This window comes from Euleptes europaea, chromosome 5 (genome assembly GCF_029931775.1).
Source record: "Euleptes europaea isolate rEulEur1 chromosome 5, rEulEur1.hap1, whole genome shotgun sequence".
In the NCBI taxonomy this organism is placed as follows: domain Eukaryota; kingdom Metazoa; phylum Chordata; class Lepidosauria; order Squamata; family Sphaerodactylidae; genus Euleptes; species Euleptes europaea.
The window spans coordinates 34,048,055-34,075,517 of record NC_079316.1 but is presented as its reverse complement, the minus strand read 5'-3'; the positions used below and the strand labels follow the sequence as shown (position 1 = coordinate 34,075,517).

The 27,463-nt window shown below is 41.5% G+C and overlaps 1 protein-coding gene across 1 annotated transcript in view; it reads right to left on the bottom strand.

Annotated features, from left to right (window-relative positions):
• The window catches only part of SLC9A9 (solute carrier family 9 member A9), a 349,626-nt gene that overhangs the window by 155,961 nt on the left and 166,202 nt on the right, over positions 1 to 27,463 (bottom strand). Inside the window, exon 10 of the mRNA XM_056849656.1 lies at positions 1,255 to 1,368. Within this exon, the coding sequence (XP_056705634.1) occupies positions 1,255 to 1,368 (114 nt within the window). The remainder of the gene's footprint in view (positions 1 to 1,254; positions 1,369 to 27,463) is intronic.

Here is a 27,463-nt window from a genome sequence, read left to right as displayed (position 1 = left end):
CCGTTTGTAACTTTATTCAGGTATCCTGCTGGTAGCAGGTTTCTTCCAAGACCTCATCCCATCTGCCTGATACCATATTACTCTAAAAGCTTGACCCATATTGTGTATGCAAGAAGAGGAGAACAATCAGTGAGACAACATTCAGGTGCATTATCTCTTGTGAGGATCTGAGGAGCATATAGACAAAAATCAGTTGTCACACCTCCTCAGCATGTTTCTGTCTTGTGACTATATTGTATTCTACAACAGTAGCTCCAATACTAGAGAGAAAGCTAAATCTAGGGTTGCCAACCTCCAGTCAGGGCCTGGAGACCTCCCAGAATTACAACATCTCCAGACTTTAACATTTTACGAATGGGTCACTACATATATGTGTGATAGGGGCTGTCAGTGGATAAAATTTAATGCTTTTTCTTTATGTATACTTCTGCAATTTTTTTTAGGGTATAGGAGTATGAGTATAGCATATGGGGATGGAGTACCCTAATGAAATACTAATCTTATCCTTCCATTTTGCTGATATTTGAGAATCTTTTTTGGAGAATCATATAATTAATGATATGATAAATAAAATGTATCTTCATTGCCATTGCTCCCAAGTTGCTATAAAGTTTCTTTCTGTGAAGCAAATAACAACTTCACGGAGAAAGGAATAATGATCAGGAAACCAGCAAGATAGGAAGGCTTGGGATTTAAATTATGGCTGCTATAAACCTCAAAACTAATTTTAGGAGATCCTGATCACAGGTTTGGCTCTCAATGGGTATGCAATGTACAGTCCTCTGCAGAAGCTCTATGGCCAAAATGTTTTTCTCCTTGGTTGATATGTTGATGCAGAAAGGGTTCCTTCAAGCCAGAATGTTTGATAACAACCAGCTTTCAAGGACGTCTTTAGTATGGAACATCACTAGCAAGGGATAGCTCTGTATCACAGTGTACCATTTTGAACTGCAATCCAGAAAAAGAAAAAGAAACATTAGTCTCAGTCTAGACCTATATAAGGAATCATTTGCACAGGCTCAGTGCCCAACTAGCTGCGTGAAACAGACTTCCAACAACTGCTGAGATTTTCTGGATGCAAGTGTGCTTGCAACAGCACCTTGCATAGAGAAAAGAGCAGAGCCTGTTCAGCACGAAGAGGAGGTTCCTGGCCTATACCCACAAGTAATGAATTAACTATATCATACAAATAAATTCAGCCCTATAGTACATATATTTTCAAACTGTGTATCTAATGCTTAAAACAAAGGATACAAATGCTCCAAATATAAACAATCCATTGAAGATGTGATTTTGGAAAGTAAACAGTGCTAATCCCATGTAGCAGAAGATAACATTCTCAGCCAAGAAGTTCATGAACTCAAACATCTAAAATGAAAGAGAGGCAAGAATCATTATTGTCATTGGGGATTAACATTAGCAAGTGTCCTTCACATGATCAACAAGAAGTATCATTTCGAGAGAACAATCATGATGAGCCAGATCACCCAGATTTAAGCATGCTCAGTATCAATTTTCAGAGCTGTAAGCAATGAGTTTAGCTGGTGAGAAGAAATTTGAAATACTGGTGGCCTGATCTAAGTACATGAAAAACATATCACTTCATTGGTAGACAATTTACTGTCAGAGCTAAGTGGGGAAAAATCACTCTGAGTTCAGAAAAAAAGGAGTAAGGATGCAATCCTCCTTTTTACTCACAGGTAAGAGATACCATTAGTCAATAGCCCCTCGAAATGGTATCAACATACCATCTGACTTCATATTTGCAGGCTTTTTAAATTAAGATTGGCTATCTAAATTACTATTTGAAAGCTTTTCCTGAAGTCAATCTGTGGTGGTAGCATCGACAGCTTCTTTGGGATCAACTAACACAGTATTCATGTTTCTGACACTCACATATTTACATATTAAATACAAAAGAAGAAATTGACATAAAAAGCCCTAACACCAACTTCTATAGATCATATTTATCAGGATCCTTGCATCAAATTTAAGGCTGGAATAAGTAACCTGCCATATCTACAATATATCTGTTATTTGAATGAATACAGAATATAGAGAATGGGACGATTTTTTCAGTGTAAAGTGTAATTTTAAAAAATTGTTAGGAACAATAATCAAGAACCATACACTTTATTCTTATCTCCAATTAATTTAAGATGTCATTCCAACCTTTTTTCAAGTGCTGGCAAGAATCTTATTGTTTCAAGAGAAACGTTTTCTTCCTCTGTGAAACAAACCCACACATCAATGGATTTTTCAGGGCTGCTCAAAAGTCAATTAGCTTAATAGGGGTTTTAAAAAAGGGGAGAGTCTTTTCTTGAGTTTCCAGGCTGGTAAAATTGCAGGCCCAAACAACAACAAATGGACTTAAGAAAACTTCAGTTATCTCCTAGTCTGTGTGTGCCAGAGCCAGTCCGAGGGACTTTCGCAGCTGAATGAGCCAGCGCTCAACCAGCTCCTCATTTTATAAAGTCGGCCTATGAACATTCATAAATCACAGTATTAGAAGGGTTGCTATGGAGACATTTCTCTTTACATCTTCAATGGGGCTTATGTATTTTTATCGCTGAAGGATGACAAAGGGAAAAGCCAGAGCTGTGAAAAAATGTTATTTCAAACCATGATTGAAGGAAATGAATAGTATCAATGCAACACCTTGTTGCAAGAGAAGTCTCGCCTGAAGGGGGGGATCCATCAAATATAGAGAGCATATAAATTGTTCATGCACTCTGCTGCATCGCTGAACATATATTTTCACCCCAAATAGTTAGATCAAGTTTAACAACAAAGAAGTTCTTTTCTGTATTGTGAAAGAGTTTTGATAGCACGGAGGTGAGCCGAAGCTGGGACTAGTCAGGTGCAATATTAAAAATAAAGGCACAGAAAAGATTTTCTGTATATTAGAGTTATATTTTTAAAAAATAATAATGATTAAAAAACTGCTATTAAAAAAACAGAAGAAGCGGGGATAATAAAGGAGAAACATGGTCAGATATGATTTATGTTCATTTCAATGGGCTTAGACTGGAGTAACTCTGCATAGGATTGCGCTGAAAGGGTTGAGTGGATACAAGGGAGGGTTTATTGAAAAGTTGGATTTTGAGGAGGGATTTGAAGTAAGAGATAATGAGAATGGCAACTTTGTAAAGATACTGAGAACAGATTCAAGGTATAAGACACAACAAAGAATGGGCAGAATTGTTTAAAGAGCAGGAGACTTTAGGCAAGCTGGGAAATGGTAGATTTATAGTACAATCCTATGCAGAGATCTTTGGTTTAAGTCCATTGAAATCAATCGACTTATACTGAAGTAACACTGCATAGGATGGCATTGTTTCTTTTTTGGCTTAAAACCTTTTCATGCCACCTTTTCATGCCACCTTTTCAGAGACTTGCTCAAGGTGGCTTGCAAAATAAAACAAGATCAAAAAATACAAATACAAAATCTAACCATCAAAAACCCTGCCAATAAAGCCACCAGGGTTTCAGTTCTTGACAGGGCATTCCTGGAGATTCTCCATGTAGCCTTCTCCTCATACAACTACCCAGTATAACTATTAAAATATAGCCCCATTCTCTCTCTCTCTCTCTCTCTCTCTCTCTCTCTCTCTCTCTCTCTCTCTCTCTCTCTCTCTCTCTCTCTCTCTCTCTCTCTCTCTCTCTCTCACTCACACACACACACACACACACACTCACTCACTCACTCACTCACACACACACACACAGCCACCTGGGATTTACTTCCATACAGCTGTGGTACGTTTGTATGAATGTTGTTGTCATTAATTAATTAATTTGTTTTATTTATAGCCCACCTATTGACAGGATGGGACATTCAATGAACACTGCAATAGGATTAGTGTTGTTGAACCAACCAGAAGTTTAAAAACAGAACTGAAGCAAAATGTAAGTATTAACATGACATGTTAAATGATTCAAAATTCCATAGCAGGACCCTAGTTTCAGCAAGATATATACACAACAGTAGTATACATCACAGTCCCTAATAATTTTTCCAAGTAACTTTGTGCAACTCTTGCCTGCGCAGAAAAGTCCTTTTAAATAATTCAGTTTTGCATAGTGTGCGGAAAGCCAAGAGAGTGGGAGCTTTCCTGGTCTCCTCAGGTAGGCTGTTCCACAAGGTGGGGGCCACAGTGAAGAAGGCATGTGTATGGGCAGTTGATTTTGCTCATTTACAGGATGACACCTGCAGAAGACCCTGCTTAAATGTGCGAAGCTGTTGTGGGGGAGCATAGGGGGAGGGGCAGTCTTGCAGATATGAGGATCCAAGGCCATGAAGGACTTTGTATGGGCAGCCAGTGAAGTTCCTGCAGGATGGGAGTAATATGTGTGCTCCATCTAGTTCCCAATAACAGCTGAGCTGCGGCATTCTGCACCAACTGGAGTTTCCAAATTGATTTTAAGGGGAGACCAATATACAGTGCATTGCAGTAGTCTAGTCTCTGTGTTATGGTGGCATAGATCCAGATGGCCAGATCAGCCATATCAAGGTAAGAGGCTGTCTTTCAGACTAGGCTGCGTTGGAAGAAAGCTGTTTTTGCAACTGCCTTCTAGAGTAATAAAGTTGGGTCCAGTATAACTCCATGGCTCTTAACTAAGTCAGCAAGGGTCAGCTGAACTCCATCAAAAGAGGGAAGCACAATGATGATGATGAACTCAGGACAACTCTGCTCCAGGACAGGTGCCGTATTTCCCATCATCGTGGGCCTGCCACATTGGCAAACGTCTCTAAACCTACTCCCTTTATTTCCTAGACTCTGTATGTTGGTGTGTGTATGATGAGTGCTTGTGCACACATTTCAATAAGTAAACTCTTGAAACTAAATCCATTGTCTCGGCTTTATTTCTTTAAATCATGGTTTGGACTCCTGTAGACATAGGTTAGATCCTGTGGGTTATGCCCTTAGCTGGTTATTGAATGCTAATTTCCCTATAAATATTCATAACCGAGCAATTTGGCTAACACTGTGAAGTGGGTGAGGCTGAGAGAGCATGACTTGCCCAAGGTCACCCAGCTGGCTTCATGTGTAGCAGTGGGGAAACAAATCCAGTTCACCAGATTAGCCTCTGCCGCTCATGTGGAGGAGTGGGGAATCAAACTCGGTTCTCCAGAGCAGACCGCTCCAAACCACTGCTCTTAACCACTACACCACGCTGGCTGTTAAGTCTTTTATGCATGGCTGTTTCACTCGCCGTCACCTTTCCGACGACTTTGGGTCTTTGTGTTGATTATGCATGCTGTTTCTGACTGTCAGAGGTCAGCTCGCTCTCTCCCTGCGTTTCCCCATGTTTCCCCTGCATTTTGAGGGACCTGTTTTATCTTGAATTTGAAAACGAGGACAAAACACGGGGAAATGCAGGGGCAGAGCGAGGCAACCTCTGACAGTCGGAAACAGCATGCACAATCAACACAAAGACCCGAAGTCGTTGGAGGGGTGACAGTGAGTGAAACAGCCATGCACAAAAGACCTAACAGTGCAGTCAGAAGCAGTTACGCCCTTCTTTCAACTGAAGTCAGTGGGCTTAGAAGAGTGTAACTCTGTTTAGGATTGCACTGTTAGAAGTGTGAGCATCACTTAAAGAATCCTGTATAATCAGTGTTAAGTGATGGGATTGAAAATGATGCAACTTGAACCACACTATTTAATTAGAACATAGTTATGAAGAGGCTTTGATGAAGGCAAGGCTATTGATAAATCAAAGACAAAGGCAGTTCTTTTGCCTGATTTTCGCATTGAATTGCAAGTGACTACAAACAACACGAAGTTTTGCTAGCATTTTATATTCTTTTATGACATGTTAATCACTTTTACTCATTTTTTTTCTATTTCAATTAGAGTTGCAAAAATCACAAGACAAAGCAGGTTCCACTTTGGAGCCAGAGCCTGAAATCTTTGACGCTTTGGGTAAAATATGTCAGGAATAATGAATGCCGACAGCGCAGTGGTGTTATGTTCTTCATTCTTAGGTTAAGCGGCTTAGAATGGAGGAATCATGCATATAAGAAGATAAGCTGCTGGTTTATTTTTACTTCATATGGGGTGACAATTTTAAAGTCTGAGCTTATTTAGGACATGCAGCCTGCCACATAAAGGCTGGCAGTATTTTTCAGATTCCTGGAGGGGGCTCTAGTATGAAGCATGATGTTGCAAAAACCAAAATGAAAACAAAATTATTTTTATTATTATATAGTGCCATGTACATGGACTCTTATGTGGAATTGAATCACTCTATAGTCCTGTTCACAAGTTATAATGAACATATGTACATCCTACATGTACGTGCATATATCTGTTTGTAAGAAAGATCCAACATGCATTCATTTTACAAACGAAATCTGGGACCAGTACCTGGATAAATCTGGTGTTTAAATCACAGATTCAGCTCTACATGTGTTGAATATAGCATGAAAATTACCCAGTACTGTGTAAAGAAAAATCAAGTATATTCTGTACACAAATTGTACATGTGCTCAATGTAATTTTTGAACAGGGTTTATTTAATAGTGAATTGGCTGGTCTATGTGCGGATGATGAAAGCAGCAAAAACAGACCATTCATGATCAAGACAGGAGCCTCTACATACCTAAGGGAACTCCCTGATGTATGTAGAAAAACACGCCTTTATAAATTAACCAAAAGAAAAAGAAAATGTTAAGAAATGGCCTGATGAAGACTGAACATACTTCAAGGAGTACAGTATGCTGAGAGCAGCTGAGACTTAGTTAAAGAAAAAGGGGAGGAGGAAAAATTAGCCCACTGAAGACCCCTCCCCGTGTTTGTTTATGGGACAAGCTGCATGCAAAAAATAGACAAGTTCTAGTAAAGACAGTCATCATAAATGGAGAGGTATATAAGTCTCATTGGTTGCCTTAATACCAAGAGGACTTTGCTGTACTTGCTGTGAGCTATAAAGAGGCTCAAAGGATCACAGAATTCAGATTCTCAGAGGGAAGGCCCTGATTAGTTCTTTGAAGACGGAAGCATTAATTCTCCTTGAACATGGCGGAACCAAGTAGGAAAACTCTGAAAGTTGTCCCATTTTGCCACGCTTGAGCAAAGACTTCAAGGCAGGGGAGGAATTCCTAGTGAGTAAACTCTGCTGTGGGGGAGGGGTGACAGAATAGTTGTCTGTCCCTGACCAATCTGAGATTTATGCATGTGGTCCCTGCAAGGTAGAACTGGCTGTCTCAGCTTTAAAGTATGTTATCTGAGAATGGCAAATAGGTAGCACGGAAGTTCAGTTTGCCACGTACTCCTTGAAAGGGTTCTCATTAGGAACTGTGGTGGAGGGCTCCCACAACATGAATGAGGCTATGTGCTGACAGAAAAGCTATGTATTCAGTTTCTGTGAACCAGTACTGAGTTAGAGGCAAAACCAATGTAATTCATGTGGGCCCAGAGAATGTAAGGACCTGGGAGCTAAGTAAAATAGCTGTCAGCGAAAGAAATAATTTGTAGTCAGTTTTGGTATTGTTGTGCCATATAGCTGACAAAGAAACTTTGAATGCTTTAAGACTTAATTGTTCTCCCTGTACTCAGTGGAAGGAAACAATGTCTTCAATGCAAACCAATTGTCCCCAAAGTCACTGAAAACTAATGTATTTGCGTATTTTATTTTTGTCCGGATATTAGGATTAATGGAATGGGTTGCTGTGGGTGTTTTAACAGCAAAGGGGGAAAATCAATTTCCCCTCCCCCCACCCCAGCACCCCATATGGCATTTTCTGAGTCTCCATCACGGCACTAACCTACAGCAATCAATCCCAAAGAGACCAAATGCAATTTATTCACTTTCAATTTGCTGTGAGGAAAACCTCTATTCTGTAATATTAATTTTCGAAGCATATTCAAAAACAATTTTCCTTGCTTACCAAGGTTTGGGTGGTGAGATACTCATTTACAATTTGAATTTATTTTCTGTGCAATTATATTTGAATTCAGAAAAATAAAATTATTTATATTACCTGTTGCTATTTATGGCCAGAAGATCACTTTTCTAGTATTTAGAAGTATAAACTGTAGAACTGGGTAAAAATACTGTGCTTATGACAGTTTTTGCTTTTAGAGATACTCTCTCTCTCTCTCTCTCTCTCTCTCTCTCTCTCTCTCTCTCTCTCTCTCTCTCACACACACACACACACACACACACACACACACACACACACACACTCCTCCCCCACAATGTCACTGGATCAGGAAACAGGGAAGACGGCTTCAATAGAATGCTGACAAATAGTGGGGTATCTTTGAAATAACTCCTAAATTCCGAAGGCCTGCTGCTCATGCTAGCACATGCCATTGTAGCTTGGTAGTATCCTATGCTCTCTCCACAGAAGAATACAATTCCAAAAAGACTCCAAGTCCAAGGAGCTGAGAGTATAACAACTGCACTGGATAACGTAGTGATTAGGGCTGTGCAAAGAAAAAAAAATTCCGTAAATTTCAGGTTTGGGGTTATTGAGGCCATTTTTTTTCAGTAAACCCAAAATAAGCCGAATTCCCATACCGGTAAATATGAGTCCATTATCGGCCACTAGAGTCCATAGGGACTTTTCGTGGCTCCTGGGGGCATTTTTGCAGATTAAAAAAAGGTAAAGGTCCCCTGTGCAAGCACCGGGTCATTCCTGACCCATGAGGTGATGTCATATCCCGACAGACTTTGTTTATGGGGTAGTTTGCAAGTGCCTTCCCCAGTCACATTCCCTTTACCCCCAGCATGCTGGGTACTCATTTTACCCACCTCAGAAGATGGAAGGCTAAGTCAACCTTGAGCCGGCTACCTGAAACCAATTTCCGTTGGGATCGAACTCAGGTCGTGACCAAATAGAGCCCCCAAATTTGCAGTGTAGCTACAAGGGCCTCTCCTTGCTTGAACCCCCAAGTTTGGTGACGATTAGGTCTGGGGGTCCATTTAGAAAATTCTTGTTTGTCTTGCCAAGTAGACATTAGTGCCATTTAGAAAATTCTTGTTTGTCTTGCCAAGTAGAAAGAATACATATGGCAATGATGTGTTCATGTGGAGATGTAGAAAAAAAAAGTTTGTGAAGATTGATCAATCTGAAAACAAACCTTCCTTGTTTCTGGTATTCAAGTTATTCTACTAGAGATAATTGTTTCCGGTTCTTGCACTTGGAATTTTGACACATGACTATTAGAGATACAGAAGTGAGATATTATAAACATGTTTCTAATTTTACCAAGTAGGTGTTTCCAACAGAGAAGCGGCAAGGTACCTTGAAAGTTATGCAATCGAATCCCCTAAAACAATGTATTTAAGAGTCACAGAGCGACAAAGATCTCAAGTCTAATCGAAAATGCTTCCAATTTGCAAGGTCCTCCGAAGCAGCACTTAACAGGATTTCAGTTCACGCTTTTCTCGTTTAAAGATATTACTTGATGAAATGAGAAAGGCTCTCTGTGTCAGCTTTGTGCGCTCAGGAGAAAATACTTCAACAATCCTCTACAAGCAAAATACAAACAATGCAAATTCCTCTTTCAGAGTTCACCTAAGCCATTATACATAACGCAGTGCTGCTCACAAGCAATTATGAACAAATGTTGACAGTAACGTGGTATGCTTTCCAGCAGGCATTGCTGGCTCAAAGTCTCCATTTACTGCAATGCAGCAGTGTTGTGTGGTAAGTGTTGGAAGTGCTGGAAGCAACTGCCATTGAAATGAACAACATTTTGGCAGCTAATGGGATTCACCAATTGCACTCAGCATTGACAAAAGGCTCATAATTAAAACATGCCCCAGTGATTTGCTAAACCAATCTTTACACTTTATGGTCACACACTATTGTATGCTCTCTTTGATATGAGAAAGATGCCACTGCTTAAAAACGAATGCTACCATCACATTATTCACTGATATTCTGATACTGGAAAGTCATTATGCAGCATATAAAGTATCACTCAAGTGCATTCAATCACACTTTACAAAATTCAGATGTCCTTCTGAAAACACGGGGATGGACTAGTTGCTTGGAACCATTCCCTGCTGGTTCAAACATAATCTATTTCACAAAATCTTTGGGGAGAAGGCAATGCTCATAAACAACAAGATATGCTTAACATTAATTTTATGGTGCAATAGAAGGTCTGGAATTGGAATGGGATCCTGCCATAAATTCAGGAATGCAATAACTTTTTTAATTTGTTGAAACGTAGCTTGATTTCCACATCACCTCTTCACATGATCCAGAGGGGCTGGCATTCTCTACGCAATAAGCATTTGCTTCCTCATCCTTGATTGACAATCAGATGCTATTGCCAAAGGCAAACTACACATCCTTCTGCTATCAGATTTCATCCCCCATAACACCCCTTGCTTAGCTGTTACTACTGATTCTGGGAATGTATACTTAATGCAAGCTAACATCGCTGTCAGCTTGGACTGAACTGGTGTGTGATGCAGCAATGACTGGAGAATTTCATCATGCATTCCACTGCCCATGCTACTTAAAATAGGTCAAAAGGCTGTTTTCTCATGAAATGCTGAATGAGTATTGGGTATGTGGTGGAATGTTCAGGGCCCTGTTTTCTCACATGTTTTATTCAGTCTGGTCTGGCAAAAATGTCAGCAAAGACTGGATATTAAAACCACAAATTGTTTTTGTTAATCTTTGTAGAGAAGGGAGTAGATTAAATTGCAACCACCAAATGAAGTGGGATGATGTCCGAGCCCCAGAGTTTTGTGTTTCTGGTGAAGTTGCAAAACCATAAAACTCCAGGGCTGGGACTGATCAGAAAATCACTGGGGCCAGACTACAGTACTTAGACTGGACTTTCTATCGCACCACACCACAACATTTTCATGTGCAAGCCCACACTAAAATAAACATGTGCAGGAACACTTCCCAGTGGATTGTATCTGATTGTTCAAAGGAGTATCGTTTCAGAGGTTGGTCTGCAGTAGAACAGCTAGATTCAAGTCCAGTAGCACCTTAGAGACCAATAAGATCTTCGGGGTATCAGCTTTAAAGAGTCAAAGCTTCCTTTGTCCGGCATCTAATAAAGCTCTAAATGGCTACTGGACTTGAGTCTAGCTGTTCAAAGGAGTAAGATTTTGCCTTCCCTCCATGACCTGGAAATCTCCCTCTCCCATCATGCTCATCATACATCTCCCTGGTTCACACATCTCCCTTCCTGCTGGATGAAAGAAAATTCAATAAAATCAGTTCAGTTATATAAATATCTGCATCCATTCAGATCACATTTGTAAGTAATGATAAAAGCCCAATTAAACAGCACAGTGCTATTTAGTCACATTAACTTGCTTCAGTGGCATGAGCTGTGCTTTGTATTGCCACTGCTACTGCAGCATCCTGCCCTTAATGTGTGAGTCGGGACAGTGAAAATAGCTACTTTTGCTGTATCTATTAAATAGGGGTGAACAAATGCACCATTTTAAAATGTTTCTGAAGCTTTCATATAGATTTGTTGTGAGTTTTTTCAGTTTCATCCTTTATCCATTTCATTTAATTCATTCTTTGTTCATTTTCCTCGTTATTTGCTTCTTTCACTACATTTTAATGCCATTTTATGGGATTTGACATAATTTATATATGCCTTTTTTACACCATTTTTATTCCCTGTATATGCAAAACCAGGTGTCAATTTTAATGTTAAATTTCATCATTTTATTCTGAATCTGAAATCTAAAAAAAAACACATTGGGGGGTTAACAAAGGACAAGGGGGGGACCAATGCATCTATTACATCCATCCAAATGTAAAGGTCCATTACAGTGCAATCTTAAGGAGAGTTATTCCGGTCTAAACCCATTGAAATGAATGGGAGGAGGAGGAGGAGGAGAAGAAGGAAGAGGAGAAGGAGAAGAGTTGGTTTTTATATGCCGACTTTCTCTACCACTTAAGGAAGAATCAAACTAGCTTACAATCATGAGGTAGGTGGGGCTGAGAGACCTCTATGAGAGCTGTGACTAGCCTAAGGTCACCCAGCAAGCTATATGTGGAGGAGTGAGGAAATCAACCCGGTTCACCAGATTAGTGTCCACCACTCATGTGTAGTAGCGGGGAATTAAACCGGGTTCTCCAGATTAGAGTCCACTGCTCCAAACCACTGTTCTTAACCACTACACCACACTGGCTGTCTATACTGGAGTAACTCTCCTTAGGATTGCGCTGTTAGGTCCTGTGACAAAAATCCCATTTTGGCTCATGGTTTCAAAATTCATTTAGCTGATCTCAGCTAACTGCTGGCATCTGCCATCCTGCTGAAGAGTGTAAACCGTCACCTTAATAATCTGAGGAATGTTATTAATGTTTAAAAGCATTTTTGAATGTTTAAACAGATTGTCAAATCATTTATGAAGCCATTTGGAAACTGGTTTGTGTGCGACATTATGTTTCTGCAGACTGCTACCATCCAAAGTGATGTTTCTTTTCAGTGAGAAAGGCAATGCAAATTAACAAGCTCTGGTTCCTGTATGAACAGGCAAAAGAAACGTTTTCATGCAGAGTTCCCAGGTTATGCCCAGAATGTATAACATTTTTTCTAATTCTTGTGCAGAGAAGCAGCAGGTGTCATTTTTCTTTTAAGTAGATATCTAAACCTAATAGTCGTAGGTCCAAAACATTATACTGATTACTTATTTTTTTTTAGAAAAGAGACACAGATTAGAGATCAATCCTGAAAAAATATTCTTCATGCTAGAAGACAGAACTGGTAGGAAGTGTTCAGTTTGGAGTACCTCCACATGTTTCTGGTGTAGCACCTCAGAAGACCATGAACAGGACAAAAATACTGAATGTGCTCACCGCAGTCAATAAGAACTACAGTAACATTGCCCCCCTCCCCTGGAAAGCCATCATCTGTGCACAACCATTGAAGGTTTTCGGTCGTAACTATGTTTTACTTTTTGACATAACTTCTTTTTGCACAGTGTGCTTTAATCAAGGGCCACCATTCTCAACAGATACATGACATACATATATATGTGTGTGTGAGTGTTAGGGTTGCTGGGTCCCTCTTTACCACCAGCGGGAGGTTTTTGGGGTGGAGCCTGAGGAGGATGGGGTTAGGGAAGGGACTTCAGTACCGCAGAATGCAATTGCCAAAGCGGCCATTTTCTCCAGGTGAACTGATCTCTATCGGATGGAGATCAGTAGTAATAGCGGGAGATCTCCAGGTAGTACCTGGAGGTTGGCAACCCAAGCTAGTGTACTGCAGTGGTGAGAGAACTGAGGTCTATCACTAGCCAGGCGGGTGTGAGGCGAGTTGGGCTATCCTTGTCAGCTGGGCAGCTTTTCCGACTGGGCCCAGCTGGGAGCTCTCCATAACAGCAGCTGCCACTCGTGTAGCATGTTACAGCTGCACTAGCTCCCTGGCAGGAACCCCCCAACCATTTGGCTCTCAGCACTGGCCCCTATTCAAAGGGGCCAATCGTGAATGGCCTGGAGGGTGGGGTAGGGCCAACGGACCATCAGGCCTATGGATTTCACTTGGGTCTGTTGCAACAGGCTACAAGCCTGCAAGCTTCAGGCCCTTGCTCGCCTTCCCACTCATTCATCCTCGCGGCTTCCTCCCCTCCCTTCACTTGGCACTTCAGGTTGTGCTGTTTTATTCTTTTTTCAAGCCACAACTTACTAGCAGTGTTTGCATGGGGCCGGATCCAGCTTGGGGGAAAAGCTGCCCTGCGTACCTCTTTTTCCCCACTGTGGGGATCCCAATAAGGGATTTTGGGGGTGGCCTGGCAGGGGACATGCCCAGGCTGTCAGGGTGGCCTCCCTCCAAATGGCAGGGAATTCACTGAATGGCTCACGTCCAAGTGATGTCCTGCATACTGCCATCCAAAGTTACTCCCTAGCAGGGCTAGGAGGAACATCATCGGTTGGCAGATGGGTCAACCAATGCTCTGGATCCAGCGCCTATGCTACGCCAATGCTCTTATTATGTAACCGATAAAAGTTGTGGCCGTTTTTATTCCAGCAATTTGTCTGTGTTCTTATTTGCATATTATGGTTTTGTGTGGGGTTGAGTTCTGTGTAGCCTGCTCCAGCTGCTCCCCAATTAACCGCTAGGTCAGCAAACTAGTTTGCTCTGAGGTGATGTGTCTGTTGCCTGCTTAGAAGCTCTGCACTTATTGTTCCAGGCCAGAGAAAGAAACGAAAAAAGTTTGCTCGTACCATCATCCAAGTGGCAGGAGAATTTGGAAGCCAAATCTAGACAGGAATAATGTAGAGTGCTTTGGAGTAGCTTTGTTTCATAGCCTGTGGAAAATGTGCTTCTGCCCCCTGACACTTCAGCTGATCCCTTGATAAGTTTGCTTTTTAGTGTTGTTGCTTTAGGCTCTCTTTGATGGGTTATCTTTCTAAACATTGCACTCTCCTTCTCAATTCCCATTAACTCTGGCTTGGAATTATGAAATACATAGACAGCTTTAGGGCACCACCACAACTTTAAAGGTTGAGACCTCTCACATCTGTTCCAGCACTGGACACATTCTAGGCCCTAAGCCACCCAGTCACACTATGTCCATTGGAAGATGGGTAGTTTTAACATGCAGTCCAGTCTACAAACCCAGAGAATACTGATTTAAGTCAATTGAGTCAGGTTTTTAGAATGGCTAAACTAGTGGTACTTTAATTAGCGGTCTGTGGCTTGTAAGAACCCCGTGGCGCTGAGTGGTAAGCTGCAGTACTGTAGTCCAAGCTCTGCTCACGACCTGAGTTTGATCCTGATGGAAGTCGTGTTCAGGTAGCCGGCTTAAGGTTGACTCAGCCTTCCATCCTTCTGAGGTTGGTGAAATGCGTACCCAGCTTGCTGGGGGTAAAGGGAAGATGACTGGGGAAGGCACTGGCAAACCACCCTGTAAGCAAAGTCTGCCTAGTAAACGTCGGGATGTGACATCACCCCATGGGTCAGGAATGACCCGGTGCTTGCACAGGGAACCTTTACCTGTGGCTTGCAGAGAGCCTTATTTGCAGTTATCAGAAACCAAAGAGCCACCTGACTAATGTAAGCTCTGTGCTCCACCCTTCTGAACACACACATACAATAATATAAAACTATTAAATATAGACCTATACCCATGGCTCCATCACAACCCTTTACTTCTATCTCTAGGATAGGGCCTGCTGCTCAAGTCCCTCCAGTCCCTCTGGTGCTACATGTTTAGAAGATATCAGACAATATATTGTTTAGTCTTTCTTTGCTGTCGAATTGTAATACAGATTTATCGATAACATCATTACTGATTAATATATCACATTGAGGCTGACCCCCTTAAGGATCATTTCAGAGGGTGGCCATTTAGATTTGCAGTAGAAGAGCTAGATTTGAGTCCAGTAGCAGCTTAGAGACCAACAAGATATTCAGGGTATAAGCTTCTGAGAGTCAATACTTACAATACTTACAATACTTATAATACCCTTCGTCAGATACCAGATCTTGAGGAAGTTATCACTACCTAAAGGGTTGAATGAGCAGTTCATTTCCTGGAGCAAAAGCATTCATTTGGCTTCGTGGTGAAAACAGTCTTGGAAATCAAGTCAGACTCTATTGATGTTTTTCTCAGCACTGGAAATGTTTTCCACTTTGCTAAAAATGAAAAGCTAGTAGGACTGTAAGAAGCAATAAATGTTGACATCCAGAGGATCTTTCCATTTGGAAGTGCAGATTAATTATCTATAAAGGGCTTACTAAATCTACCACTGCAGCGGAGAGTAGTGGACCATATCCAAAAAGGTGTTATCGAAAAGAATGAGGTCTTTTGTCACACTGAAGCACATACACCTAGTTGACCTGCTAAATGTCATGCAGCTCTATAGAATGCCAGATTAAAAAGGATTGTTGTTCAGATGTGCTTACAAATGTGCCCCAGTTCATAAAGAAAGCACACATGCTCCCCCAAGGCTGGTTGCTAAGACTGAAACCCAGAGAAAATCTTAAACTGATGTCCTGAGTAGGAATCCTCAAACACCTGCCAGTTCAGCTCACTCCCTATCTGCCAGGCAGCCCATTAATAGACAGGCCGTTAGTTAGGCTGTTCACAACCTGTTTGTGTGTATTCACAGGAACAGGCCTTCAGAAGATGCCTCCCAATTGATGAGGGATCAGCTGAGAGACAGCTTTTATCTCCTGCTTGGAATTTTTTTTTCTATATGCAGCACACATTTTGTAGGGGGGAGGGTTAAGAAATCAGGAGCTGGCTCCAAGCTAATCAGTGAAAAGTCCGGTTCTTCTGATCTACCAGCCTGGAAACTTCACCTGGAAACTTTTCTGCTTCCAGACTTACTGACATGCAGCAGATTTTAGGGATGTGTGTGTAATCAGAAGCCCAGTGGTTTTTCCTTCTCCCCAGCCCAAGTTGTTGGCATGAGCTGCAGAGAAAAGAGAGTGACCAGCTCTTTCTTTGCTTCCTTTTTGCAATACAAAAATTAAAAGTATTGATCTATCCCCCTTCCTGGATGAAGAAGGAAGAGAACTGAGCTCTTTCTGCCCTCCCTTTTGCAACGTTGACATTAACAGGATACTTCTGTCTGTACTTAGCTTGGAATGGAGACAATAGAAATGTGTTCTTTCTCTGCCTTTTGTAATGCAGAGATCAAAAGTGTTGCTTCTGTCCCTTCCAGTTTGGAAGGAAAAGTTTCATTTTGCAACATCACTGGATGGATAAGAACTGGGTGGATAAGAACTGGACTCCCAGTTGATCCCCCACAGGAAGCAATAAGCTTGTTCAACAGCTGCTCAAATTACTGGATGCAATCCAACCATACCCCTAATTGGCTCACAATCTGCCCATGACTGTAGGACAATATAAGTTCATCTGCTGAAGAGGTTTGCTGAGAAATCTTTGACATGCCCTAGTCATTAGGGATTCTATGCAGAGATTCAGACAGTGAGCCACTACCTGGTTCTGGCTGCAATTTTATGACTTCCTTCTGCTAAAATGGATCCTATTACTCTCTTCTGCTAAATTTTCCACTGACAGAAATTGACTTTCTGATGGAGAAAGACTTCCTCTGATGGACCAAAGTCAGTCAGTGGAAGACTTGGTGGAAGGAAGTCCTAAGATTTAATTTACTGCAAGATAGGGCTGTTGATTCGGTTCGGCCTGAACTGAAAATCAGCCGAATTTCCCCTGATTCGGTGGTTTTTAGTTCGGGAGGAACCGAACTCAAAACTGGCGGGCAACCGGGGGGGGGGGGCGAATTCAGCGAGTTCGGGAGTTCGCGAATAAATTCGGGGCTGTCAGTAAGCAGCATAACCGTCAGTAAGCAGCATTCTCCTCCCCCGGCCAATCGGTGGCCAAGCTGGGTCTTCTTCTGGCCAATCAGTCAGGATTGAGTACTGGAGGAATCAGCTGATGTGCGGCCCGGCCAGGGAGAAAGAGAGAGAGAGAGCGAAATCCTCGTGTGTGTGTGTGGGGGGTGCTTGTGCACATTCGCTCCTTTCTGTGGCTGCAGGGGGCGTATTTTTTGGGGTACAGACACAAAACTTTCACTGGAGCTTCAGATGAAGCTTCTTAAGATACCCCCCAAGTTTTGTAAACATTGGGTCAGGGGGTCCCGAGATATGGGCTCCCCCCTTTTTCTTTCCATGGCTGCAGGGGGCGCATTTTTGGGGGTACAGATCCCAAACTTTGAGCGGAGGTTCAGACCAGTGTTCTTAAGATACCCCCCAAGTTTTGTAAACATTGGGTCAGGGGGTCTCGAGATATGGGCTCTCCCCCTTTTCCCTCCCCCCTTTCCATTTATGTGTCTGCAGGGGGCGCTTTTTTGGGGATATAGCCCCCAAACTTTTAGCATAGCTTCAGTCAATTATTCTTAAGATACTACCCAAGTTTTGTAAAGATGGGTTCAGTGGGGGCAGAAATATCGCCTCCCCCCCTTTTCTCTTTCCATGGCTGCAGGGGGCGCATTTTTGGGGGTGCAGATCCCAAACTTTGAGCGGAGTTTCAGACCAGTGTTCTTAAGATACCTCCCAAGTTTTGTGAACATTGGGTCAGGGGGTCCCGAGATATGGGCTTTCCCCTTTCCCCTTTCCCCTATTGGGATGAATGGATCAGCCTATCCTGTGCATCTCCAGAGCAAAACGTCCCGTGCCTAATTGGAATCATCTTGGATTACAAGTCCTCTTCAGCCCTTCTTGATGGAACAGAAGACAGCCACAGTAAGACCCCTTTGGGGGCTTTAATCTATAATTTTTCTCCTGTGTATGTGTGTGTGTGTGGGGGGAAACCAGAGTCTGTGTGTGTGGGGGGAGGGAGCAGTTTCTGTGGGTGGGGGGGAAGCCAAAGGGGGCTTTCGTCGGTTCTGCCTGGGGTGTGTGTTCCCCCTCGAGTCTCTCGCTCCCTGGTTTGAGGGGGGAGGTTACAGTTGTGTGTTGCAAAGGTGTTGTTTAACAAGGTTGTGTTGTTTTGCAGTTGTTTTGCAGTTGCTTCAGCTGTTGTCGGGGCTGGGAGCTTTGTGCGTGGGCGGCAAGCTCTGCTGAGAGATGCACATTAAGGGTGGGGGGGACCCCTTTCAGGGCCCGTATCTCAGCCCCCCCTGACCCAATCTTTATAAAACTTGGGGAGTCTTTCAATAAACGTCCTTTGAAGCTCTGCCGAAGGTTTGGGATCTCTAACCCCAAAAATGCCCCCCCAGAGCCGCGGAAAGGCGCAATTGTGTTTTTAATGGCTTTATTCGGCCGAATTTTTCCCCGAACTTTTAATTCCCGCCGAATTGAACTGATCCGAAGTGGGGGAGTTTGGACTTCGGCATATCCCGAATCTAAACGGGCTGAATTCGGCCAAATCCGAACTATACCGAATTTTTTTTAATTCAACAGCCCTACTGCAAGAGTGTCATAGGATCAAACTGAGTGTTTCCCTACTTCTCTTTCAGTTTTTTGTTCATCTCATCCTTAAGACTGGAATCTGAAATTGATAATGACAATGCCAAAACATTTCAAGCTGTCCCCTCCTTTTGCCCCTCCATCATGCATCCCAGGCCCAAATGACCCTCTTCACTTTAAGCAGTGAAAAAGGAATGTCGCTGTTCACTTATAGATCCCATTGTTACATTGTTATAGAGTACATTGTTAAGCTTGTTTCAACAACAGTGGCTCATGCAGGTCAGCTCCATGTTATACAGAATACCACTCTGTTATTACTCTTTTGCTCTCTTCCTGGTTTAGGTTGGATCTGGGTCAGGAGTCTAATTGAAATTAACACAATACATTCTAGAAGTTGGGTGTAATTATCTCCCTGGTGTTTTCAATGGGCGAAGGAAAAGGCTGGTTGACAATGATGAGCATGGAACTATTAGGGAAAAAACCCTTAAAAGGGGGGAAGAAAAACACATCATGATTCGTTTTCATTCGCTAAGCATCTCTCAGCATGACTGTTTTTTCCTTGAATGCTGCCTATGATAAGCTGCTGCTGTGCTTGGGAGTGCACCTCCCAAACCAAAGCTGTAATTCTCAATGGAACAGCATGCAGCCTAACAGCCATATTTAATGCTGTTTTGATGCACATTTCAAAGCCTGAAAGAGATGCTCCCATTCAGGCGAACATTCCTTGCAGTCAGGACTTTCCCATGGCATCTTTTGTGCTATTTCAATTGAATGCTGTCAATTAAAATTAATTATGTGATCATAAGCCTCTCAAGTAGCATATTTTATAGAAAATGCACACAAACCCAATCATTTGCATACCCGTTGGCTGTATCTCCAATCTGATCCCTACAGGGCTTTTTTAATCCCCAGTTTATATATGCAAGGATCACTGCAGAATAGCAGAAGATGTGCGGTGTAGACTTATCCCAAAAATAGGACAGAGAGAGTGTCTTCTTTGTGCTCACTTCCGGCAATCTGAAAGTTGCACCCCAGGATCTTTTGCAACATTGCAAAAAATCTGGGTGTGCGATTGTCATACTATATGCTGCTTTACTGGAACCTCTAAAATATTACTGTCGGATACAACCCCTTTGTAATCCAGCCAGCCCAGGCTATAAAACATTGAATTTCATCACAAAAATCTCTTCCTTAACATTTACGGTACTCTCTGTAAGGCATTAGAATGTGACGCCTATTGTGACAAAAACACGTGCTATTCAGCAAGACAGATTCATGACTTTTGCTGTAGTTACTAGATGGTGTTCACCAGATCCACCAAGCTATCTGTGAGGAGGGTTGGAATATATGCCCAATAATTTCCTATTCTATTCTTGTTCTCTTCTAGTCTTGTATCCTGATAAACAGTGGGAATTGAAACTGGCCTTACTTAAATAATAATGCTATGTTCCCTATACAAACCCAGCAGTGCCTTCTCAACATGTGAGAACTGCTTTTCACTTTGCAGCCAAGTAATTGACTTTTATTCGTTATAATTGTAATTTTGTAATAGTACTGTAACAGTAAAATGTTAAGATTGGGTTAATCTAAAAAAGGAAAAGCAGCTCTGATAATTAACAATTTGCTCATGAATGCTGTAACTGGCTGAGCAAAAAAAAGTGAAGTAATTAATTCAGTTGGAAGCAGAAGGAAAGGAAGAAAAATTAAAGGAACAATAGCTTTGATAAACTTCAACAGGACTTTGACTATCTTGACATTGCATTTGCATTTCAAGTGTTTTTTTTTTTTAAATCAGGTCTGAAAATGGAGGAAGGACAAGTGGGAAAATACTGAAATGAAACAAATCCCCAGTGATGCCATCTTGATTCTCCATTAAAACTAAGTAAATGAATGATAACTATTCTAGACAAAATAGCTTCAGGGGAAGCACCCAATAAGTTATTCTGCTATCAGCCTCTGAGCAGGTTCTGGTATCTTATCACCATCAACTAGTGCCCACAGCTTCTCAGACCAGCAGTTGGTGGCGTATCTTTTATCAGATAGAAGTTCTTTTATCACTCAACAAGTAGCCAGATTTCTGCTAGCTGCATCAAGAATACATGAACAGCATATACGTGTTCCTAGATAATGTTATTGACATTGTTGTTTTGATGCTTCTATAGACTGTTTGGTTTTTGCAATTTTGTTTTACAAACATGGTGTGATGAATGCCTAATAAATGTTGTGATGCTGATGACCATCAACTAGTATTCTGCCTTCCTTGTGCAATCTGACCATCTCCAAACATTTTAGGACAATACAGAATGAAGTCCTTGCCAGATTTTGTTATATTTGATTCATGTGTTGTGCCATACATTGGAATAAGATACCCAAAATGTTCCCATGTTTTCTGGAAGAATTCCAAAGCTTAGCTGAAGTACTGCGGCCTGTTCTTGGACTACAGACATTCTTGTTGACCCCCTTAACAACCAGTTAAAAAGAAAGGTAGCTGCCCAGAGGAAAGCTGTACCAGTTGCCATGGATGTTCTATTTGTCAAGGCAAAAAGGTCAGGGACCCCCACAGCCAGAAAGATACATTAAAATGCACACCCATGGTGAGCCCACATTTTGTCCATGCTACTATTTTCATCAAAAATGAAACACTCAAATATTATATTGTCATTGAGTTTGTATTACAACTTCCAATTTATGTAGCATAACTTTTTTTCAATGTACCAACAGATTTAAATTTCTCTCTGCAGACCTATAGTACACATAGCTAAAGGGTATTTCAGGGTTTACATGACACTGCCCATTTACTATACATGTACAGTGATTTTACAGTCACAAAAGAAACCTTTATCTAAATGGCAAGAATTCCCAGCTGTAATGGCCGTTGCAATGAGTGCAAATAAGCTCTTTACTAGGAGTGATCAGATTTCTCCTCCTCTATTCTCTTATTGTTCCATGGATTTATTGTGCCCTGCACCCCCCTTTTTTGTTCTTCCAATTTCAACTGGAAAACATCTACAGAAAATTCCAGAACAGTTGGAACTTTCAGCTCCTCCGGTTGCTTTCCACCTCATCTAAGTTACTGGTGTGCATAATATGGATGAAACACAATGCAAAATGGTGCAATGGTGTTGCCTATCCCATGTGATATCATTGCACTGTGCTTCACCAGAGAATCACTGAATCATAGCGTTGTAAGGGACCACCAGGGCCATCTAGTCCAACCCCCTGCACAATGCAGGGAATTCACAACTACCTCCCCCCACCCCCAGTGACCCCTATTCCATGCCCAGATGATGGCCAAGATGCCCTCCCTCTCATGATCTGTCTAAGGTCATAGAGTCAGTATTGCTGACAGATGGCCATCTAGCCTCTGCTTAAAAACCTCCAGGGAAGGAGAGCTTACCACCTCCCGAGGAAGCCTGATCCACTGAGGAACCACTCTGTTAGAAAATTCTTCCTAAAGTCAATGCACTCAGATGCACATTGAACACATCAGGAACATAGATGGAAAAAAACGAGCAGAAGGAAATGAAAGCTACAGTCTGTGCAGCACTCTGTATAAAGCCCCCCCCCGCAAAACCACTATAAGACTAGCAGCATTCCACTTCATAAATAAGACCAAGCAATGTGTGTGTGTGTGTGTGTGTGTGTACTGTCGTCACAGCTGATTTATGGTGACCCCATAGGATTTTCAAGGGAAGAGACGTTTGAAGGTGGTTTGCCATTGCCTCCCTCAGTGTCACACTCCTGGTATTCCTTGGAGATCGCCCATCCAAATTCTAACCAGGGCTGACTCTGCTTAGCTTCTGAGATCTGACTGGCCTGGGGCTATCGAGGGCAACTTGAAACATCAAAATCTAGGTTGAAATTCAAACAAGTGGAGTTTCATAATCATTCTTACTGTTGATATTCACCAGTAGGGTTACCAGGTCCAGGCTGGGAAATACCTGGAGATTTGGGGGGCAGAGCCTGAGGAGGACGGGATTTGGAGAGGGGAGGGACTTCAATGCCATAGACTCCAATTGCCAAAGTGGCCATTTTCTTCAAGTGAACTGATCTCTATCGGCTGAAGATCAGCTGTAATAGAGATCTCCAGCTAGTACCTGGAGGTTGGCAACCCTATTCACCAGGTAGTATATATGACTCAAACAATTACATCTTGTTCAAGGAAACTAGCCTGTAAAAGCTTGCCAGACTAAATTGTACTGTTGCAGAACTCCAACTGGTAAGGAAATGTTTATAGTGAATCAAGAATTGTGCAGCAGCTTTGGCTCCCTGTGGCATCAGTGAGTTGCTGATTCACTGGGAACAGAACTGACAGTTTTAGTAATTTTTGCTCCCTTTTTAGGTGTTTGGCAATTGATATAGCATCAACAATTTTCTTGCAACTGTGATATCAAGTAAAATAACAATAGACTACATTTTATGAATTCGTTTTAGCATTGTCACCCCCCCTCCCCGGATTAATTATGTGCGTTCAGCAAACAACAGTTCTACCGGTATTCCACCCTGAAATACTTTTTCATTCCATTTTGAATGGCTAGGTCTACCAGTATATAATGGACTTAAAAAAAAAAATCATCTCAGAATTAAATAAAACAAAAAACACCTTTATAGCACAATTCTACAACTGGCCTTAAAACTGTTTATGATAGCAACAAAAGGAGCAATCCTAAACCAGTCTATTAAGTACATCCCAGTTTATTCATTGGAGCTTACTCCAAGAACATGTTCTTAGGAATCCAGCCTAAATCCTGTGCTGGCACAATGCGGAACTATGCCAGCATATCTGGAAATTTGCTGGTACAGCACTCTGTCGATACCCTACTACCAGTATAAGCCTGGCATGGCTGAACCAACATAGTGCCAGATATGGGCAGTGCCAAGGGCATGATGGGGGAGGAGCATGGCTTAATTGGGGTCCTAAGTGCCCTCACCCATGTCTTGTCCCTGGCACCAGAGAAATGTTACATCAGCAAAATGTTGGCATAAGTATAACCCATTTTTACTGAACTCAGACATAATGCAAAATGTTGGTGCCCATATCCAGGGCTTAGTTTGAGATGCCAGCTATGTAAGGTTTTCTCCCTTCAGAAATTGTTAGCTCCATTGCTTCTAAAAGCATGGCCTGCCATTATCACACAGCAGAGCATATAGATATCAAGTAAATGTATGCACTTTAGAAATTATCACGTATCCAGTAAGTCTGTTAGAAGTAAAAATGATTGCTCTGTGTCATCCTTTTCAGCATATGGCACATTCTTATAACTAGTGTGCCATATATCAGACAAGCAACACTGAGTGTCACATCAGAAATGCATCATGAGTCATGATTATTTTGCAAATGTCAGTTTCATTTAGTTAATCGGATTCATTAATTAGCTCTTTTGCAACTCATTTGAAGCATAATATATTCTAGCACATGCTAGAGCTGAAGAGCTATATTTCCCCCTTTCCACTTTGGAATGCAAACATTGTAGGCTACAGAATCGGGATGTCCATGTTTGCCTCTCATATCTGCATCCAGTCAATTGTTGGTATTTAATTTCCGTTGGGCCCACATGAGGCTGAATCATGCCTTTGCTTTCTCAGGTATATGTTGAAGTGATGGGTTAAGTGGCAAACAATTTGGTGAGATGCAAAAATTCTAATTGATAATCTATTTTTTCCAAGTGTTCTCAATTATAGACACAACTGGATTCAATTTCAGGTGAGTAGCTGTGTTAGTCAGTAGCAGCAGAACAAAATTCAAGTCCCATAGCACCTAGGAAGCCAACATTTCCCGGGGACCGGGGTATAAATTTTCATGAGTCAAAGATCACTTAATGGCTCTGAAAAGAATAGAATGCATAAATATTGAATGTAGCATTTTGATACATTATACTGGCATGTAGTTAAAAAAAAGTATGGACACTTCAGTATTCTTAAGAGAGAGCAGAGTTGTTTTTTTCTGATTTCCCCTTCAGTTCCAGACTTCTGTATGCTGATCCTGAGGGTCTGCTGAACCTAGGAACAAGGTTTTTTTTTTTGTGGGGTGGGGAGAAGCTTGGGGCAGGAAGGGAAATCATTGGAAATTGTCACCCCATCTTAAATTTTCTTGCAGAGTTACATCCTTAGCAGAGTTACATCCTTCTAAGTCCATTGAAGTCAACAGGCTTAGAAGGGTGTAACTCTGCTTAGGACTGCACTATTAAGGGTGCTTAAGTTTTACTAGCTGTGGTTGGATAAAGGCCAGTTAGGGATTCTGACTATGGCTAGTCTTAGCTTTACATACTGTATGAATGTGGACATCCTGACTTGTTCCTTGGCACTGCCCTTACACACTGCCTAGCTACAGAGATGCCTAGTCAGAACGCAGTTGATGAAATCTGCATTTGTTGAGGCAATTCAGGATTTGAGTGATTACTTGTCAGCTAAATCCAGGTTTTACAAATGAATCCTAGTTCAAACAAACCATGGCTTTGTATTATGTCTGAACTGCACTTTGTAAGGAAATTGAAATTGACCAAGAGGGTGATGAAGAGCATGGAATATGATTTTAGCTCTAGTCTAGGCATGCTCAAGGCAATGTTGGGGCTTAAGGAAACATGAAAAGGTTATTTTCAATTGGGAAAATGATGTAGTGAGGATCAGTTAACTTTCCTGCCACAGTGCCACAGCACCAATCCGTATCAGTTTTTCCTGTGGCTGATACATCAAGAACTTCCAGCATGTATAGTTTGGCCTTAAGTGGAATCATGATTGATCCAGCTAATAAATGCTGAAGCTAATTATGGTTCGCAAGCCATTCACGGGGTATGTTCCCATTACACAAGGTGTGAAAAATTCCACGGCAGATCGTTAGCGTGAAATGGAGGAAAAGGAGCTACTCAATGGGAATGATTTGGAATAGGGAATGAGTTATGTTGGTTGGGGATATAAATTGTTTCTAGTCTTGTTTTTAATGTGTTGTTTTAAAGTTTATTTCATTAAATTGTTTTGCATTGTTTTTACATTGTTGCAATGCGCCATGGGTCCTGTGATACCTGGGAGAAAGGCAGGTATCTAGACATTTTCAATAAATGAAGAATTCCCACAAAAGGTTTTTTAACTGACACAATAACATCTGAAAATAGATTAACACATATGTAAATAAGCCCTTGGTGTCATGGGGGGGGGCATAGAGGGAAAAGAGGAGAACTCACAACTGCCAGGTACAGCTAGTATGAAGAATAATATCGATTACATACTACACTCAAACATTTTGGCAACAATCTGGAATTTTTTAAAAAACTGTGTCAGGAGAGACGATGTTTAAGCACTTAAGACTTGGTGGTGGAAAATGCCATCATGTTGCTGCTGACTTATGGAGATCCCATAGAGTTTTTAAGGCAAGAGATGAACATGTGTGGTTTTGCCATTGCATCCCTCTTGGAAGTAACTCTGGACTTCCTTGGTGGTCTCCCATCCAAGTACTAACCTGCTTAGTTTCTGAGATCTGGCAAGCTCAAGCTAGCCTGGGCTATCCAGGCCAGGATGCTTAAGAAAGTGCAATATAACAAAAGAGACATGGCATGTGGTTTTGGTTCTAGATATCTGCTCCCAGCTATGGATACTTGTAAGCACTAGAGTGCCATGATTATTAACATTAATTAAAATGTAGCTGTGGGAAAGGTGGTACTGAGAAACTGGAAACCTTGCATACCTGCATTACTCTCATGTACATAGGGTTATAGATAGGAACATTTGAATTTTAAGTAAATGAAAAAATAATAATGGTTTTGTCTGATAAGGCTGGTAGAAATGATTAAGCTAATCTGAGGAGGAACTAATGAATAAATTAAAACTAATTGGATCATGTTTTTTAAAAAGATTGAAAATGTGATAGGAGGAACGTTTTGATGCTACTTCTAGGACAAAGTAAGAATGGCAGATGCCAAAGAGAAGAAAGTTCAGTAATAATCCCTTGCCAAAGGAGCTGAGAATCTGGTGTTCTGTCATGAGACAGAAGAGCTGAAGTCTGGGAAAAACAATTGCATTTGTTTGTCATAGAAATACTTACCTGGCAGAAAAGCAGATTAACTATTAGGTCAGAATTCAAAGAGCTAAGATAGCAGTGCAATCCTGAGCACAGCTGCACCCTTCCAACCCCAGTGAAGTCTTAGAATACACCGTGCACATTAGGAGAGTGTAACTACTTAGGATTGCACTGCTAGTTCTGTATGTTCGAGGGGAATTTAGAGAGCAATCCTAAAAAGGTCTGCTCAGAATCTTACTCAGTTTTATTCAACAGGGTTTACTCCCATGAAAGTGTTCTTAGGATAGCACTGTTAGGCTATTTTTTTCAAAGAAGAGATCATCCTATTGTTAGACAGCCAACCACTTTTGAAACTGGGGAGATTTTCAAATAGTTTGTGATATGTCAGTGTGTGTGTGTGTGTGTGTGTGTGTGTGTGTGTGTGTGTTTGTGTTTGTGTGAGCTGTTCAATGTGGAAAAATTCAAAATTGTCACTGGATATGAACAAGCCTTTGAACAAGCTTAAGTATATATTTGGATTACAACCCCAGTAAATAAAAAAAGTACCACAAAATATTACTGGCTCTGTGTTTTTCCATTATCCAGATTGATGTTGGATGATTCTGGCCTTCAAGGAAAATGA